An 18,369-nucleotide genomic window follows, 5' to 3' on the forward strand; every position below is an offset into this window, starting at 1 on the left:
ATGTGCATAGGTCAAAAAGGATGAAAAGGCAAAACAAAGCAAATGGCAACTAGATTAGCAATGATTACAGCCTTTTAACTTCAATAACATTGCCTGATTTTAACCCAGAAAAGCTGAGAAAACATACACAAATGTCTTATTCAAATCCTTCAAAGCCTGATGCAGTACTCCTTTGAGGGGAAGTGCCAAAGAGCTGCCAGCAGCACCCTAGGCATTCAAAATGTCGGAGGTTGTGCCACAAGAGAAAGCTTAAAAAAGCAAAAACATGGTGGTTCTACACCACTCCCAATAACTTTCTCAGTTCTGCAATCAGTAGATTGTGTTAAAATAACAATATTGATTTATTAAAAGGATTAGCTGAAGTATATATACAGGTAAGCTTCAATGTAAGTTGAAAATCTGGAATCGGTGTGGTGAAAGACATTTAACTTAATTAAAATATTGCATTTTAATTGCAGAAGTGTCAAAAGAAACAGTTTTTTAAAAAACAAAAACAAAACTGTCGAGTTCTTCTAGATGCTGTCTTTGCAGGATTAAAAGATGTTTGCTTTTGATCTTCTCTCTCTCTCTCTCTCATGGAAAGCATTGGTCATTTTGCTTCTTGACAAAAAGCTGGAACAAACACCAAGTCTGCAGGCTCCAAAAACACCAAAAGAACGAAAGAGCAAGAGTGGCAGAGGTTCATCCAGGAAAAATGTATATCCTCAACTGATGCAGGTGGCCAGATTTCCTGGTCAAGCGCCACCACATGTTCCAATTTCATCACCCGACTTAAACAGCAAGGCATGCACAAGTCCTGACCAGGTAACTAGAGAATAAGCCTCTGGTTGATAATCTTTCTGTTTATTTCTGCCAAGGCCACTGAAAATACAAAAGCCTTTTCATCCGACAGGTTTGCATACATGTCCACTTCTTTTTCTTGTTTTTCTGCAGAAGAAAATAATAAGACATTAAAAACGAATAAGACAAGTGCAGCACAAACCAAGTATCTGAAAACCTTCCCCGTTTTAAGCAAAAAGGTTTTACAAACTGGGGCATACTAGCCTTTTCACATTTGGAGCTAGTGTGTTGGGATGCTTGCTAGTTTGGCCTGCTGAACTCACCGCTTGTCTAAATTATGGACAATTCAAGGCTTCCTCAAAGAAAGAAAAGAAGGTTGAGTTTCCTGTCCTGGCACTTCACAGTCACTCTGAACATGACAAAGAAATGATCTCAAAAGCAACCTTGAATCTACATTCGTTCTTTGCACAGAGAAGGCACGTGCTTTCGTGGCCTTTGCATAATATGTAAAAGCAGAACCAGATGGCTCCGTTCCTCATACCTCTTTCTTCCTCATGCTTTTTAGCTGTGGCAGTCTTTGGTCTCCCTCTTCCTCTTCTGCTGTGGTCTGAATGGCTGTTGGACCTGGATCTTCTTCGGTTTTCTAAGTCTTTATTTATCACAGAGTTTATCCTCTCTCTTTTGACTCTTTCTGTCCGTCTTCTCTTCGCCTCACTTCTGATTTCTGTTTGAAAACATCATCATTTGTTATCATCATGATACAAATTTGAAAAGCTAGTTCTGTGGCTTTGGGATTTTCCCTTTTCTAGGGGGATCCATTTTCCCAATCTGTTTTATTATTGTTAATGTTACATAATTCGTAAGTAATAGCAGAAGGGAAAAACCAATAAAACACAAGTTGTTGAAAAAAGATAATGCCCTTTAAAATATTTTTCCCCTTTACTTTCACAGGTAAAAATTCTGGGCCCAAAAAGTTTTTTTGAGTACCCAAACTAAACTGAATGCATTTTCCTTCCATACTATTCTTGATTTTCCAAAGCTTGATGTATCTGAGATAATATGGGGTTGTGGGGCCATTCTGTTGCCTGCTATTCTTACCTCTTAAAATCCTTCCAGCTGAGGTCTGATTCTGGGAATTCTGGATTCTAAAAGTTATGTTTTCACATTCAAAGAACAAAAAGAGGAAGGGGAGAAATAGTGGCCAATAGGGGAAAGGGTTGAGATTTTTGTACTGAGATAAAGAGATCCTATTAATAGTTTTTTGTGGGGTTTTCAGGCTATGTGGCCATGTTCTAGAATATTTTCTTCCTGACGTTTCGCCAGCACCTGTGGCTGGCATCTTCAGAGGATACTACTAAATTATAATCTTAGGAACAAAATATTTATTGGCATGCCTCCAATATTGTGAGGTTAGGTTCCAGCTAACCTAAAGTGAATTACAGCTTTTTTTACTTGCTAGTGCATACAAAAGCTTAAAAGCATATTTACGCTAGCCTTTATTAAGTGTGCAATAACGCTAGGCCTAAAAAAGTATGCAAAAATAAAAATAATAAACATTTGCCAGAATATGACACTGAGACACAAAGTGCACAAATCCTGTAAACAGGCTGATACTCGGGAACCAAATGCACTGTGCTGCATAATTGAAATGCACTGTACTAGCAAGGTATGACTCCATTACATACCAGATGTGCACAGTAAATTCAACATCTTCCGAAATGAAAAGACAACTATGAGAGGATGCCACAGGAATATCAGGGAAAGGAGTACTTAACCCTTCTCCTTCAGCTGTCTTTTGTTTTTATATTTTTTACTGGAAGGCAGAAAGGAATATATATCAGCACTTGGAAACAGCAGAAAAGGCATCAAATGGAACAATACCTGCAGTGGGTGGCAGCCTTTCAGAGCGTTTAGCGTTCAAGAGTTTTCGACTAATAAATATATACCCACACGGACAAGATTTGCATGCAACAGGAACCTGGAAAAGATAATTTAAAAGATGAGTTTGTTTTCAAGGACTGTCACAGCTTAAGTCTACTTCCTCAGATACATTAGTAAGTAGGAAGTAGACTTAAGTCTACCAAAGCTCACGCCTGCAACTTCTTTCTTTAGTTAGTCTAAATGGTGCTACAAGATCGCTCTACATTTATAAACATAAACAGAACAACATGGAGATACCGGAGTTATGGAAATATAAGATGGTTACAAAATCACTGACAAAACTGGAGGGGAAGTTAATATAAGCAACATTGAGGATGTATTAAGTAATGCATATTGTATTTATGTTGATGTTTTGTTTATATGTTATTATATGTTACATGTTATAATATGATTTGTTAGTGGTTTTTAGGACGAGTGTGTTGTTATTTTATTTTGTGCGAATAAAAATTAATTTAAAAAAAAGAAAGAAAAGGTTGGAAAACACTTTGGAAATCATTTCTAAAGCTAACAATCCACAGTAGAAATACCTAAGGCCCAGTAACCATAGCCATTGTTTCAACAAGCTAGGCATTGATTACATGTTCTAAATATAGAGTGGTGCGCACATTACAAACCTACACTGTCAGCTGCCACAACTGTTGAATTTGTAGATAGCTTTAAGTCAATTTATATTTATTTCCATGCAAGATCAGAGTCCCATTAGTGTAAATCAAAGTCCGTATCACGTGCTAATGTTACTAGAATAAATGCATTCCTTTGAAAGGAAATAATCTTCTACTGTGTGTATGGCACCAAATTATGAGCACTGCCAGAGGCAGAGATGTATTTCCTGTGAAGCGCTTCACACAAGCGCACATTTATGAGCAGCCAGCCTTTGAACAGCGGATGATTACTCTTCAAGTTCACAGTACATCCCTGCCAAGCCTTCATGTTATTAACAATGGAGCCCATTCACTGTTGTGCATCTGAAGGTGATTTAACTGAATGGATACCCCCAAAGCAACTGGCATTGCTAATCCCATTCACATAATTTTCTGAATAGGGGCTTCAAGGCAATTTTTCCCCCCTGAAAGAACGGCATTATGCCAAAACATTATTCGCATGCAATATTCCCCTTGCACAAGCTAACAGTCACATTGTAGAACTTCCATATCGAGTAGTGTTGCCAGGTTTTCAAAACTGCTATAAAGGACAGTTTAAATTCATGACATGCAGGATTGATAACTAGGAAGTAGTTAAAAAGCTTCTGTTCCCCCTAAATATCAAATGAATGTATTGTTTCCAGTTAACTTAGCCATGTATTTCTCTGTAAAATTAACAAATTATCAATATTAATACATTACATGGGCCCACACACTTCATTATAGAATAGTCAGCAACTCATTCAATCTATCAGCTTATTCATACTCCATAAATAAAGCAGTTTTATACCATTTAAACTGTCATGGCTCCATCCTATGGAGTCCTGGGATTTGTAGTCAGATGAAGTGTTTAGCCAGCATGGTTTGAGTGTTGGACTATGACTCTGGAGATCAGAGTTCAGTTCACCACTTGAGCATAAAAATCCACTGGGTGACCCTTGGGCATGTCATGCTCTCTCAGCCTCAGAGGGTAGCAATGGCAAACCCCCTCTGAAGAAACCTGCCAAAAATACCTAGGGTCACCACAAGTAAAAAAAAATGACTTGGAGGCACACGACAACAATGAGGTACTTTAGACTGGTCTGTCAGAGAGCTCTGGTGCCTCACCCAAACTACAAAATTCAGGATTTTGTAGGCTAGAGTCATAGCAGCTAAGGTAGTGTCAGACTGCTTTATTTCTGCAGTGTGGACACACCCTATATCAAAGGAAAAGCTTTTAGTTTTTCTCATATATGGGACATGCCTTACAATAAGGGACACCTGCCAATGGTGTAGTGATTTAAGCGCTGCACTAAGGCTCTGGGAGACCAGGGTTTGAATCCCCACTTGGACATGGAAACTCACTGGGTCACCTCTGGCAACTCACACTCTCTTAGGGGCTGTCCACAGAGGTCAAAAGACCTGTGTTTCCCCTGGCTCGCATTGTCCTGTTTGGATGACACAGGTCAAACTTCAGAGCCAGGACTGGGGAAGATCCTAGCAGGTAGGATGTTGATCCAGCCTGACCCTTAACACAGGTCAGTTTGACTCCCAGCTTGCCATGGAGATTTCAGGAAACTCCTCTGCAAACCCCGTTTGTTTAGACACTCCATCGATTCCTTACCCTTGCATCTCCACTAGTAAGTTGACATACCTGGCATGTAAATGGGAGCACCTGGCTGCAACCACATGGACTGGTGCCCCATTTTCATGTTACGCATGGTGAGTCAAGAGGAGGATGACCAAAATGGTGAAGGGTCTAGAAACCATGCCCTATGAAGAAAGACTGAGGGAGCTGGGTATGTTCAGCTTGGAGAAGGGAAGATTAAGAGGTGATATGATAGCTCTGTTTAAATATTTGAAGGGGTGTCATATTGAGGATGGAGCAAGCTTGTTTTTTGCTACTCCAGAGAATAGGACCCGAAGCAATGGATTCAACTTACAGGAAAAGAGATTCCACCTCATAGAGCTGTTCTAAAGTGAAACACACTCCCTTAGAGAGTGGTGCAGTCTCCTCCTTTGGAGGTCTTTAAACAGAGTGGATGGCCATCTGTTGGGTATGCTTTGATTTTGAGTTCCTGCATGGCAGAATGTGGTTGGACTGGATGGTCCTTGTGGTGTCTTCCAACTCTAGGATTCTGACAGGGGTCCACTCACTAGCAGAGACACAGGGGAAAGGTAAGGAGCATGCCACAACACCAGGTCCCCAGGTAGGTGTGTAACCATGTGCCTGGCCCCGTGCCAGTCCAGGGACAACCCAAGTTACCACCTGGGCCAAGAAAACAAGGGCTGAGCCCCTACTTTCCTTGCTCATCTGCTCAGGGCCTTAGCCACAGAGGAAAGCAAAAGTAAACCTCCTCTGAACAAATTCTACCAAGAAAAACCCTTTGATAGCTTGGCCTTCAGGGTTGCTGTAAGTCAGAAAAGATTTTAAGGCACACAGCTAGGAAGAAACCTTTTGGCCTTCCAATAAGGAACACTTGGCAACCATAATATCCAGAAAAGCACACAGGAAGAGGTGCCCCCACCTCCATCTTCTGTTAACATAAATTCAAGCACTGCTTTGGATATTGCATAGAGCTTCTATTCAGAAAGGAACCAGTTCTGCTGCTCAAAGTGTTTGCATGCAAAAAAGCCTCACTCCAATAGAAATGCAGATTCTTAGTCAACAGTAACCTATGCTGTCATTTCCAGGAAAACATCAGCATTCAAAAACCCTTTTCAGTCCCATCCCATGGTTTTAACTGCTTTTGATCACGGTCTACTGTAATTTGCTGTTTTCTGTCACAGCCGAGTATATATTTATGGTTAGGCAACACGCCTCACAGCTCACTTCTGGCATTATTTATTGATTGCTATTGTGTTGAGGCCCTTAAAGTAATTCAAACTCAACATAACCAGTGCTGAACTTAAAACAAATACACAATAGGAGTAGAGGATACATACATTTCCTGTTGTTGTTGTAAATGCAGAGAGGGAGAGTAAAAGGCCATGAAAGAAATTTTAAAGCAAAAAGTAAATATATTAATTATAACAGGAAAAATGTAACATCTCCAAGACCACATCCCTTTCCATAGCTCTGTATAAGTAAAGGCTTATACAGTACAAATCTCTTTAAGTAGCACAAAAATTCTCAAAGGCAGTCAAATACTTCCCTATTAATAGCATGACACAACAGTGCCTTCCCAAAAGGAAATGAATAAAACTGGCCAGGCTGGATCTACTGTATTGCTACATATTTAATAAAGCTGGGAGACTCATGAAAAATAACTAGCTGACTAGCATACAATTAAAAATAAAACAAAATCCAGTGACTGTGTATAATATATAGGACAGGAACCCACAAATTAGAAGCTGTGTTAATTTCTACAATGATTATGAGAATCAAAGGACAGAAAATACAGCTAGCGACCACAAGGCCACGTGTCACACATCCCTCTCATCTTTTATCATTGGCTTCAATCTTCCTTGGTGCATGTTTCAATCTCATGACATCGTGGGAAGGGTACTTTTTAAATTTCCCCTTTTGCTCATTTGCCCTTTCACTGATCTAGATCCATCATTCTTCCTCTTTAGCCTCCTTCAAGGATTTCCACTCCTCCCTGATTGATGACAAGTAAGGTCACTCCCTGGTATGAAGATCAATGAATTCTACCCACCCTCCCAATAATAGCTTGTTCTCCAATAGCTGTTAAGTCAACTGTTTTGTTTGTTTGTTTTGCATTTTTCCTTTGGAGCCCTGACAAAGATGCATAACATCACCATTTGGCGGTCATTTTTTGCTTTTCCAGCTGCACCATGCCTAGTTATGATGGCCTGCATTTGCCTCTTGATCTAAGGCAGGCCTACACAACATATGGCCCGGGGCCCACATGCAGCCCAAAGGATTTAAGGCAGCTCACGAAGATGTGGAACAACTTCAAGGGTTCTCAGCTGCCCAGCTTTCTCCTAAGAAGAAGGCTGGGCAGTGGAGGAGGAAGAGGAGCAAACATTCGCCCCTCAAGGCTCCTCCATTGCTTGGCCTTCTCCCAAGGAGATGTCTGGGCAGAGGAGAAGGACAGACAAGGCTCTTCCACCACTTGGCTTTCTCCTGAGGCGTATGCACCACATAGCACCACATGCACATGCTCCATTGTTTTCAATGGGGCGCAAGTATACATGGTTTTCCCCCTTACACGGGGGGGGGGGTGTCCGGAAAAGATGCCCCATTTAAGGGAAAGGCAGACTGTATTCGGGGGTTTGGCCTAATAAAGGTATTGGGAAAGCCAGCAAGACCAGAGTTTGAAAACCTACTGGCTCACCATGGCAAATCACATTGTTTTAGAAGGCATCAGCAAACCTCCTCCAAATCTTACCATGAGCCCTATAAAGTTACCTTACATCACAGTAAATTTGAAGCCACATAACAAAAGACAACAGATAACAGTATTACCACAGTAGCACAGATTTTGGAATTTGCCTTAAAACGGAGTGCATGAAGATTTTTATTTTTCAGACCTAAAATCTAGGCCAGCTGTTTGCAGAAACCAAAGAACAAAAATCATGCAATATAGAAATGAGGGGTTTGGGTTAATGTGTATGTTCTATTAAATGAATTATTATTATTATTATTATTATTATTATTATTATTATTATTATATCCCACCTTTCTCCCAATATAGTGAATCAAGGCAGCGATATATGAATAATATATATTCATATATGAATAATATGAATAAATACATAAATATGAATAATGCTACAGTACTGTTATCCAGAAAAATAAGGTTCAGTGTTGCTATTGACACATATACAAAGAACGCAGATTTCATTTCTTACACTCATACGCCAGGCAGTTTCAACGTTATTAGGTATACAGTATATGCTACTACAAAGAGTATCACTGTGTCTTAAATTCATTTAGCATTCCAAGGTGGGGACATTTTAAGAGCTCTTGAAAGAAGGCTCCTGATTCCAAGCTTTGAACAAACCACGCTATCTATACTGTACATATTTCTAAAATTACAACTGTGAAATGAGTCAGAGCAAGTTGCCACGGTGGTTTTCTCAAAGCGAAAGCTCAGAAGCCGCTAAAACATAAACTCCCCCACCCCATATTTTCCACTTCTTTGATTCAAAGCTGTGTGCCAGTACACTGGTACCCCGGGATACGAATGCGCCGCGTTACGAAATTTCCGGGTTACGAAAAAAATCCATTAAAAAAAACTGTTCCGGGTTACGAAGGTTATTTCGGGTTACGAAAAAATTTTTGGTGCTTTTCGGCGCTTTTTCGCACCAAATCGCGGCTTTCGCTATTAGCGCCTATGGGGCTTCGGCTTGCGAATGCTTTTCGGGTTACGAATGGCGCCGCGGAACGAATTAATTTCGTAACCCGGGGGAGCCCTGTAGGTTGTATAAGAAAAGGATTATTTCCTCCCATCAGTATAGTCCTTCATAAAGCTATGGCTGCAGATATTTAAACACTCACCAATCCCTTTAAAACATTATAGCATTATAAAACATGTAGTCTGTGTAGAACTGCGGACACAAAAATGGATCTTGGAACCTAAACTAAGCAGGCTGAGTTCTGGTTAGTACTTGGATGGGAGACCATCCACAAATGTTAGGCTCTATTTTATAGGAAGGAACTGGCAAAACCCTATGAAAACCCTATGAGTTCATCATAAATCGACCAGGAACTTGAAGGCATACAGACACAAAGAAGTCACTGCAAAGCTGAATCTGAACTGCAGGAATAATCCAGATCGACAACACTTTAATTGCCATGGCTCAATGCTATGGGATTCTGGGGTTTGTAGTTTTGTGGGATATTTAGCCTTCTCTATCAGAGAGCTCTGGTGCCACAAGTACAGTTTGCAGACTTCAATAGCATTGAGCCATAGCAATTAAAGTGTTATCAACCTTGAATATTTCAGTCGTCTTCTGCAACAAGAACTGATGACAAAAAAAGATTTCTTTTCCAAGACAGGCACTGGATGGAAAACAGGAGCAAGGAAGCTAATTTCATGAAGCTAATTGCAAGTTCCAGCATCTCAGAAAGAAACAGCTGGCTTTGATGCTGGCCTCTTGCAAGTTAAAATAAACTCTTGAGCGGATTCTCAGGAGGAAAGTGAAACCAGGCCTTATAGGGCCACTATAGAGATCACATAACCACCTATGGCTGTGTTTGCTCAACCACTTTTCCATGCTGGATGAATCACCATTTATTTGGCAACGTGAGGAATGCTTTCTCCGGGGGAAATGCAGAGCAGGAGGAAGTTACCACACTTTCCATGGAAAATATATTTGCTGGCATTTTCTATGTTACAGTCGGTTCTTGGTTTGGTTCCCGGACTCCTGTGGATACCAAAATCCACGGACGCTCAAGTCCTATTAAATACACAGGATAGTACAGTTGGCCTTCCATACCCAGGTCCCATTAAATACAAAAGCATAGTAAAGCTGGCCCTCCAATCCCAAACCCATTAAATACACAGGACAGGACAGTTGGCCCTCCATACCCAAATCCTATTAAACAGGACTCCTGTGGATACTAAAATCCACGGACGCTGAAGTCCTATTAAATACACAAGATAGTACAGTTGGCCCCCATACCCAAGTCCCATTCAATGCCATTAATATTTTCAAGCCGTGGATGGTTGAATCCATGGGTGAAAAATCTATAGATACAAAGGGCCAGCTGTATATCCACAAACATGCGCAACACACAACTATACACACATGTGGGAAATTAGACCACTGTGGTCTAATACGGGTGTATACTTGCATTTCTGTGGATATATATGTTTCATCCACACGCTGCACATTTGCTATAGGAAAGACTAGCAAATAAGTCTGTTTGCCACAAAATGCAAGAAGCTGAAAGGATCAAAGATGTCCAAACAGACATCCATGCGTGTCAAAACCAACATGGATCCATGCAAGATAGTGTACATGCCCTTGAATCCAAGGGATTTGCACTGAAGCAGCCATTGGGTTGACACATGGCAACCAAACTAACTACAAATATCCGTCTTAAAGACATGGAAGTTTGCAATCTTCCCATTAATGGACCAAGACTGGAGAGAGACTCCAATTCAAATTTTCATTCACCTGTGAAGCTTATGCCATAATTTTGGGGCTGTCATTACCTCTCACATGGTCATAAATGGGAAAGTCCATGTACATCACCCACGTTCCTCAGAAGAAATAAAAGATATGAATAAAAAGACATAACAAATAAATAATATAATAATAAATGATAAAATAAAAAGAAATAAAAGAAATAAAAATATAAAGACACAAAGAAATAATTATCTATAAATAAATAAACAATAAAATAAAGAATAAAATACAATACAATAAAATGGCAATAAAAAATAAAAACAAAAATAAAAAACACAAAGAAATAAATATTTATAAATAAATAATAAAATATAACTATAATTTAATAAATTCAAAAAAATAAATAATAAAATATAATAATAAATAATAAAATAAAAAGAAATAAAAGAAATAAAAATGTAAAGAAAAGACACAAAGAAATAAATATTTATAAATAAATAAATAAACGATAACATAAAATAAACAATAAGATACAATAAAATGGCAATAAAAATAAAAACATAAAGAAAAGACATAAAGAAATAAATTATTTATAAATAAATGAATAATAAAATAAAAGACATAAATAAAAACAAAAAATAAAACCAAAAATAAGGCACAAAGAAATAAATATTTATAAATAAATAAATAAATAATAAAATAAACAATGAAATAAAATGAATAATAAAATGGCAATAAAAGACATGAATAAAAACATGAATCTATAAAATCAATGGAAGGCTCTGCATGTCAACCTTTGTGAAAAAGTGAATTTCGTTGCCTTGAGGTTGGCTCCCAAATCTCTAAAAGGGTTTTTAAACAGAAAATTGAGAGAACAGGATCAAGAGGGAAAAGGGCAACTGGCAGATGGAGGGCAACCTCACACTGTTACACAGCACACAACATGCGGAGCAACGGAGGGAGGGGAGGCACAACACAAAGTGTCCCTTTGCTTTCCGTCCTCTAAAATCTGGGAGGCTATCAGGATCTGTCTCAGTCTTGCCTCCACAAACTGCAGGACTTCAGCCAAATGCATGGCTAGAGACTCCAGGCAGCAAAGGGGCCGACAGAGACCCACAACCACCAGCCCCAAAGTCTCTCCTCATCAGGATAATTGTCCTCTTTCATCACTTCAGGTTAACTGAACAATCCTCGTAAGAGGAAGGCAGCAGAGCCCTCTATTAGAAAGGGCTTCTAGCATCATCATCAGCAGCAGCAGCAGCCTTCCCTTTCTCTCCCTGGAGAACCCTGAACTTAGCCAAGGCTCCCTTGAAGCCCCGGGGCCCTTCTTCCTTCTCCTTCTTCCCAGGAGGAGGGCCTGGGTCTCACCTGCTGGTCGCACTCCGGGCAGGACTTGGTGGCCATCTTCACCTTCTTGGTCCTGCCGCCAGACATGCTTTGCTCGCCTTTGCTTCGCTTGGATCCAGACACACAACGCCGCGCATGCGCAGACGCCTCTGCGCGGCCACCGCCAGGCAACGGCTCGCGCCCCTTCCTTCCTGCCTTCACGCCGCCGCCTGCGCATGCGCACTCCCGCAACTGAGGTTTTTGTTTTTTTCAAAGGGAAGCGGCCGCCCAATCATCGTTCGCTCTTCGGCCAAACCTTCCCCCCTCCCCTCTCTGCAAAGGGGCGGGGTTTGGAACGTGACGAAAGGTCTGCTCCGCTTTGCTATTGGCCAGTTGGATATGAAAGACAGGCGGTGTAGTGAGGGGAAAAATAGAGAGTTGGAAGAGGCCCTGATCCAGTCCAGGCCCTTCATCCTGCCATGCAGGAACTCCCAGTCAAAGCATCCTTATGGACAGATGGCCATCCAGCCTCTGCTTAAAGGCCTCCAAGGAAGGAGACCCCACTATTCCCCATTGAGGGAGTCTGTCCCACTGTCCAACAGCCCTCCATCTCTCTTCCTATAGCATCCATCCATTGCGCTATTGTGCCCTAGTCTCTGGAGCAGCAGAAAACAAGCTTTTGCTCCCTCCTCAATATGTATTTAAACAGGGCTCTCATATCACCTCTTACCCTTCTCTTCTCCAGGCTCCCCAAGTCCTTCCTCATAGGGCTTCATGGTTTCCAGACCCTTCACCATTTAAGTCACCTTCCTTTGGACACATGGCTCCAGTTTCTCAATGTCCTTTTCGAATTGTGGGCCCAGAACTGGACACAATATTATTCCAGGTGAGGCCTGAGCAGAGCAGAATAGAGTGGCACTATGACTTCCCTTGATCTAGACACTAGACTTCTATTGATGCAGCCTATCATTGCATTGGTCTTTTTAGCTGCTGCATCACACTCATGTTCAACTTGTGGTCTACTTGGACTCCTAGATCCCTTTCACACGTAGTTTCATTCAGCCAGGTGTCATCCATCCTATATCTGTGCGTTTCATTTTTCCACCCTAAGTGCAGTACTTTACATTTCTCCATGCTGAAGTTCATTTTGTTAGCCTTGGACCAGCTTTCTACTCTATTCAGGTCATTTTGAATTTTGATCCTGTCCTCTGGAGTATTAGCTATTCCTCCTAATTTGCTGTCATCTGCAAATTTGATAAGTATGCCCCCAGTTTTGTCCTCCAAGTCATTGATGAAGATGTTGAATAGCACTGGTCCCAGGACAGAGCCTTGTGGGACCCAATGGACACTTCTCTCCAGGATGAAAAGGAGCCATTGTTGAGACCCTTTGCATTCGGTCGGTCAACCAGTTACAAATCCATGTAACATTTGCCTTGTCTAGACCACATTTTACAAGCATTTTTGCAAGAATGTCATGGGAAAATGTCATCCCAACCTTGTGACATTATACCCCACTGTTCTATTCTAAGAAGGTTTGTTTTTATGTTCCAATAGGGTTTGTCCTTATTTTCCAGTTGTTGGGGTGCTTTGGTTGCTTTTGTTGTCGTTGTGTTGTCATTGTTTTGCCTTATGGTTTGTTAACTGTAGTAAAGGATTTGACTTGAAAATATTCCAAAGTACCGTATATATAAATCCCAAAAAGCAACCCTTGATCTGGCCATTTTACTATGCCGTTGCATTTAATGGGATTTGAGCAACCATGGATTTTGGTATCCATTGGGAGTCCTGGAATCAAATCCCAACAGATAGCAAGGGCCCACTGTATTTTATATCTGTGTCATTCTGTTCCGTCAGAGTTGGAAAACATATGGCACTCCAGATACCTGAACTGCAACACCCAGCATCCCCTGACCATTAGCTATACTGCCTAAGACTGCTGAGAGTTTCACTTCATCAAAATCTGGAGAGCCGCACAGTTCCCATCCTCATTATTATCCCCAGTCAGAAATAAAGTGTCTGATGGATCAGTTGAAGCATGTGCTTCTTCTTGCCATTTGGGAAAGGAAAGAGGAAAAAAACAAGGCTACAGTGACCGTGGGGCAATAAAGGTTATATTATCTGTAGAGTGTCTTTCCTAGGTTCTTATATGCTTCGTATGAAGTGTGCTGCAGACAGGAGAAAAGAGTTTTGCTCCTTGAACAACTGCCTTTAAGAGCAAGAGGGCAGCATGGAGGCAGCACTCCTTGAGCATGAAGAACTCTCTTGCTGATATTTACTGCTGCTCTATTGGAAGCCCAGCTCTGGATGAAAGCCGAGTAACATTTTCAGCAAGCCTTTTTATGGAAGACTGGTTGATATACTATCGGTATTTGATGGGAAGGAAGGTTAGGAGTGAATGTAAGGAGTTTATCACACGGGAGGGATTTCTCTTAATTTCAAATGAAAAGAAAGTGGGGCCAGAACGCATTCATGTGAATTCGCTAGTTCAGCGAATTTACATGAATTCGAATTGTGTTCAGACTGACTTCCCATTGCCTGAAAATAGCTTGCCATTGCCCAAAATTGCGTGTGATCACCTCTCACACAATAACGTTCAACCCCATGATTGCATTCAGACTGACTTCCCATTGCCCGAAATTGCATGTGGCAGTCTATCACGCAATAATGTTAAACCTCATGATTGCATTCAGGTTGCCATTGGATTATACTTCCAATTTCCCTTGTCTGATAAACTCCTAGGAGGCAAAGCATTAAGATGCTTTGCATGGCTATCCTCCCATAACATCTTAACTGAGAACAACAACATTTTGACAAAATGCAGGCCTGTGACTTACGTTGTTATATATTTTTCTCCCTGAATTCTTTTTAACATCTTTGCCTGATTCTATGAAGAACCCAGTGGAGCTTCGAAAGCTTGCAACATGGATTTGGTGCATTTTGGTTGTCCCCTGAAGGTATCACTGTGTTGTGGATTTTGGAAGTTATATAAAGCCACCTAGTCAGTTCATAACTGAGGTGAGATGTAGTCTGCTTACTACAAAAAGGTGTTGCAACTCATATCTTTTAAAACACAGGCTATAATTATATACCCAGTTACTGACACAATTCATCTCCCTCTCCTTGTCCCTCGCCCCATTTCCCATTAGGTAAAATTAAATCATATCTCCAGGATAAATGACTCTCCCTTTAGACAGACTGGATGCAAGCCGTAGCATGCTATTTAAACATCCTTTCTGCTTGTCGTATGTATAAGAAATAACATCTTTGTTCTATACTAGCAGTGTAGCCAAAAAGGTTTCATCCAAACTGTGCAGACATGAAAAGCATTGGTTCTTTAATAAAAATAGGATCCAGTGAGGAAGAATCCCTGGAGCTCTAGTTGCAAAAACACTGGAATGTTGCTTTTAAAAGAAAAAGTACATTTCTTACTATCTACACCTTCCTTAAGTATTACTTTATCCTATTAAATGTATCCTAATTAAGAATGCTGCAATTCATATGTTGTCATCCTCCTCTAGGGAAACTTACACAAATCAGAATTAAACATGCAAGCCAGCCTTGCACAACGCAATATATGTGTCAGAATGTCTTTACATCAGTAAGTAAATACATCAGTAAATACAACCAGTCATTAAAGATACAAGAGCCCTATCCAGTTTTCACTCTGGCAACCGGTGACATATCGATACGTGTCCCTGGAACAAATATAGAGGCAATGGGTGCATCTACGTACTGCAGAAATAATGCAGTTTGACACCACTTTAACTCCCATGGACCACTGCTATGGAATCCTGGGATTTGTTTTGTGAGACATTTAGCCTTCTCTGTCACAGAGCTCCGGTGCCACAACAAACTATAAACCACATAGTTCTACAGCATTGAGCCGTGGCGGTTGAAGCAGTGCCAAACTGCGTTATTTCTGCCATGCGGATGCAGCCAATATCTCTCAACAGCAATGCGATTCTCTTTTTATGCTTTACACTTATTGTACTCCTTCTTTTGTGTCTTCGGCTATATTATGGTCTATTCCTGCACATCTCTCACTATTATCTTTTTCGGAACAGATACACAGTGGAGTACACTGTGTGTTACCAAAACAACTTTTTAATGACATAAAAATTAAAGTGTTAAATACAAAGTGTCTCTTTAAATGTTGAATAGTCTCCTTTTCTCTCTCTGTGTGTGTATGTATGTGTATATATATATATATATGCATTTGTTTGGATTGAACACTTTAAAGAGACACTTTGTATTCAACACTTTACTTTGTCCCTGAAATTAAAAGACATCTGCTTAAGCTTGGTAACAATAATAATAATAATCATAATAATTTAATATAATTTAATAATAATGTGATTAAGTAATAATGCATCTTCTTACATGGGAATTGGGATTTTGGAGGGGCAATGCTTATTAACAGTGCCCTGGCACATGAAAAAACAATGTGCAAGCTTTCTTTTCCCAATGCTTTCCACTCGCTGTAGATCAGCTCATACAACGGTCATTCACATCAACCAAATATCAGCATCACTGTTTTGTTTTTGGGTTTGTTTTTTGCTTGTTTGACCTCACAACATACACATTTCCGTAGGTCGCGCAAACGTCTGCATTCGTTGAACAGACAGACAGTTATTTTCCACGTCCAAAAGAATAATGATCAAGATTAGTGGAAAAACACTGATGTTGAATAGGCCCAGTTCACTGCGTAAATGCTGCTATTTTCTTATCAATGGGGGTGGCCTGCATTGAGTCATAAATGTTTCTTTCTTGTACAATTGAAGTGGTTGCTGCATTTCTTTGGCAACCTTAGATCTAGATTTTAAATGCAGTTCCTCAATGGAAAATCTCTCTGAAGTGAAGCATGATGGTCGAACCTTGGGTTCTCTGGCTATTGTTATTGTGCGGCTTTATGTTGACTCCAACCTATGGCAACTCAATCCTAAGATGTTCTGAGCATGGTTTATTCAGAGGAGGTTTGCTGCCTTCCTCTTTGGCTGAGAGTCTGTGACTTGCCACAAAGGATCCAGTGTGTTTCTGTGGCTGAGCAGGGATTTGAATCCTGATCTCCCAGATTTCTAGCCATCCAAAATATCTAGAGAGCTGACCAATGCCTATCCTGAATCTCAAAGGCTGCTGCCGCATTGCAGAATTAATGCAGTTTGAGACCACCTTTAACTGTCAAGGCTCAGTGCTAGGGAATCCTGGGATGTGTAGCTGTTTGTTGTGGCATCAGGGCTTTCTGACAGAGAAGGCTAAGCATCTCCCCAAACTACAAATCCCAGTATTTGATAGCATTGAGCCACGGCAGTTAAAGTGGTGTCAAACTTGCATTAATTCCGCAATGCAGATGCAACCTAATTCACAGTTGCTTGGAAATGAGGCCCACTGTCTTCAGTCCCAGGAAAGGATCCCTTGCCATCTTGGTGGAATCCAAGCCTTCAGATGCTGTGCATCTTTACAGTCAAGGTTTTGCAAGGCATCTGCAGTACGTTTGTGTCTCAGGTTCTTGTTCTTTGTGCCTTCAAGTTGCCATTCATTTGATACGGTTTAGGCAAAGCCTCCTCAGGGATGGTTTTGCCAGTTCTTTCCTCTGCAATAGACTTTCAAAGACCAGACAGGACCTGGGGCCTTTGCTTCTTTGCCAGGTGACTGGGGGGCCCTTGGGGTCTTTGCCAACTCCATGCCCCTTGCTGCTGCTGCTGCTGCTGCTGCTGCTGCTGCTGCCATCCCACTTTTGCAAAACCTAAGGAAGGCCCATAAGGAGAGCCTCGCAGGATCCAGCTGCGGAGAGAGAGGGAGGAGGGGATGCTGGGCGTGGCAGTTCTCCCTGCCTCCCCCTGGGGAGGGACTACAAGCCCCGGCAGGCACTGCGGCTGGCTCCTTTTGGCTGGTGCAATACCCGACGGTGCCTTCATTCATAAAGGAGAGCGGAGGAGGCAGAGAGACAGAGCCTCGCACCATCATCATCCCCATCCAGGAGCATTGAAGGCTACTGCAATGGGTCAGTGAGTGCTGCTGCTGCTGCTGCTGCTGCTGCTTGGGTCTCCCTGGATCTCCTCCTCCTGCCTGCAAGATCTGGAGCAGCATCGGCGAGCTAAGAGGGGCTGGGCTCCATGAGGGCCCCTGGGCAGCGCAGTCTTTGGAGACCCTGAGCCCCAGAGAGACCCTGCTGGATTTGGAGCCCATCGGAGGAGGAGGAGGCAGAGCAGCATGCACCGCTGCTTCCCGGGGCTGGCCAGGGAGGCCTGGGTCCGGAGAGGGGCCACCTTGGCCCCGGGCCCCAAGGCCTCCTCGCTGGCCCCGAAGGAGAAGCAGCAGCAGCAGCAGCCGAGGGGCCGCGGGGAGAGGATCCTCACCTTGGAGTCCATGAACCCGCAGGTCAAGGCGGTGGAGTACGCGGTCAGGGGCCCCATCGTCCTCAAAGCCGGAGAGATCGAGAAGGAGCTCCGCAAGGTAAGGCCATCATCATCCCCATCATCCCCATCATCCTCATCCCCATCATCCCCATCCCCATCATCCTCATCCCCATCATCCCCATCCCCATCATCCTCATCCCCATCATCCTCATCCCCATCATCCTCATCTCATCCCCATCATCCTCATCCCCATCATCCCCATCATCCTCATCTCATCCCCATCATCCTCATCCCCATCATCC

General features: G+C 41.9%; 2 protein-coding genes across 2 annotated transcripts in view; one reads left to right on the forward strand and one right to left on the reverse strand.

Moving 5' to 3' along the window:
- Nucleotides 1-317: 317 nt before the first annotated feature.
- Nucleotides 318-11,932, reverse strand: C8H16orf87 (chromosome 8 C16orf87 homolog). The gene is made up of 4 exons (XM_042438465.1): nt 11,754-11,932; nt 2,662-2,758; nt 1,322-1,504; nt 318-927 (listed from the first exon to the last, which is right to left on the reverse strand). Exons 1-4 carry the CDS (start codon nt 11,817-11,819, stop codon nt 809-811), a joined length of 465 nt encoding a protein of 154 aa, XP_042294399.1. The 5' UTR covers nt 11,820-11,932; the 3' UTR covers nt 318-808.
- Nucleotides 11,933-17,665: 5,733 nt separating this feature from the next.
- GPT2 (glutamic--pyruvic transaminase 2) overlaps nt 17,666-18,369 on the forward strand; it is a 23,619-nt gene continuing 22,915 nt past the window's right edge. The window contains exon 1 of the mRNA XM_042437987.1: nt 17,666-18,164. Within this exon, the coding sequence (XP_042293921.1) occupies nt 17,922-18,164 (243 nt within the window). The 5' untranslated portion in view covers nt 17,666-17,921. The remainder of the gene's footprint in view (nt 18,165-18,369) is intronic.

Source organism: Sceloporus undulatus, chromosome 8 (assembly GCF_019175285.1).
Source record: "Sceloporus undulatus isolate JIND9_A2432 ecotype Alabama chromosome 8, SceUnd_v1.1, whole genome shotgun sequence".
NCBI classification, from domain to species: domain Eukaryota; kingdom Metazoa; phylum Chordata; class Lepidosauria; order Squamata; family Phrynosomatidae; genus Sceloporus; species Sceloporus undulatus.